Raw genomic sequence first — 1,114 nt, 5'->3', positions numbered from 1 at the left:
TATTGTTCTTCTTGTTCGAAGCCTTGTTCGACTTGGTCCTCTTTGCCACTTCGATTTCTTTGTTTCCTGATGGGTGCTGGTCATCCATTGTTCCTCTATCGTCCTTATTTTGAAGCACATTCTGTGCTCTCACTTGCAACTCTGCATTTTGGGCTTACATGAACCTCTCTATGGACTTCAAAATAGTGGTGATAATCACCTCCTTCGAGTCATGTGGGTGAATTATGTACCCTTGATTTCCTCTGAAATCCTTAGGATGGTACCTGACTCCGAACGCTTCTTAAGAGCTGATCTTGCTTTTCCTGGGTCTCTAAACACTCTGCATAGCGATCCGAATACAGCTATGTCTCTCACGCTCGCTGTACTGCCAGTCAAAGCCTCGTTTGGTGACGTCCTTCCAGCATTCGATCTGGTTGAGCTTCTGTTCAGGATGTAGCTCGCGTATTTCACGGCGTCGCCCCAGAATTGTAGTGGTAAGTTGCTGGCAAACAGCATGCTTCTTGCCATACCCATGATTGTTCTGTGCATTCGTTCGGCCTTGCCGTTCGACACTTGATTGTAAGGTTCCGACATCTGCCTCTCTACATCAGACTTGTTGCAGAACCAATCTACGTTGGCATACTCGCCACCCTCATCAGTACGCAGCACGCTAACCTTGCAATTAAATCGCTTCTCGAAATACGCTAAGAAATGCACAAACTGCTTCGCTGCTTGATCCTTAGTTTTAGCCAGGAATACTAGACAATAATTCGTCTTATGGTCGACGAAGTTGATCAAGTATCTAATGCCCAATCTATCCCTTGGTGTGATAGGGCCCTTGATATCACTTACTATGACACCTAGCTACACAGACTTTCCGTGTATCATTTGTTATTCCTATGCCTGAACTTGGCGATCCTTTCGATCGTGCCGTAGGCCAGATGTCCCAAGCGCAGGTGCAAGTTAATCAGGGTGTCCCTCACAGGGGCTATACTATCTTTCTTTGCATTCGATGTGAGTGCTGAGAGCGCTGTCTCGGTCGGCTCTGCCTCATCGCATGTATTCTCTTTGACTCTACACTCCACTGTGAGCACTTTGTGCCTTTTAATCACGTCTGTTACTTCTCGTTCACTGT

General features: G+C 46.5%; 1 protein-coding gene across 1 annotated transcript in view; it reads left to right on the top strand.

Moving 5' to 3' along the window:
- Positions 1 to 878: 878 nt before the first annotated feature.
- The window catches only part of PHALS_03847 (catalase peroxidase hpi), a gene marked incomplete at both ends in the record, with an annotated part of 773 nt that continues 537 nt past the window's right edge, over positions 879 to 1,114 (top strand). Inside the window, one exon of the mRNA XM_024718139.1 lies at positions 879 to 993. Within this exon, the coding sequence (XP_024583567.1) occupies positions 879 to 993 (115 nt within the window). The remainder of the gene's footprint in view (positions 994 to 1,114) is intronic.

This window comes from Plasmopara halstedii (assembly GCF_900000015.1).
Source record: "Plasmopara halstedii genome assembly, contig: Scaffold_2386, whole genome shotgun sequence".
Taxonomy (NCBI): Eukaryota; Oomycota; class Peronosporomycetes; order Peronosporales; family Peronosporaceae; genus Plasmopara; species Plasmopara halstedii.
Note: the sequence above shows the minus strand (reverse complement) of the source record. Positions and strands in the feature narration are given on the sequence as shown.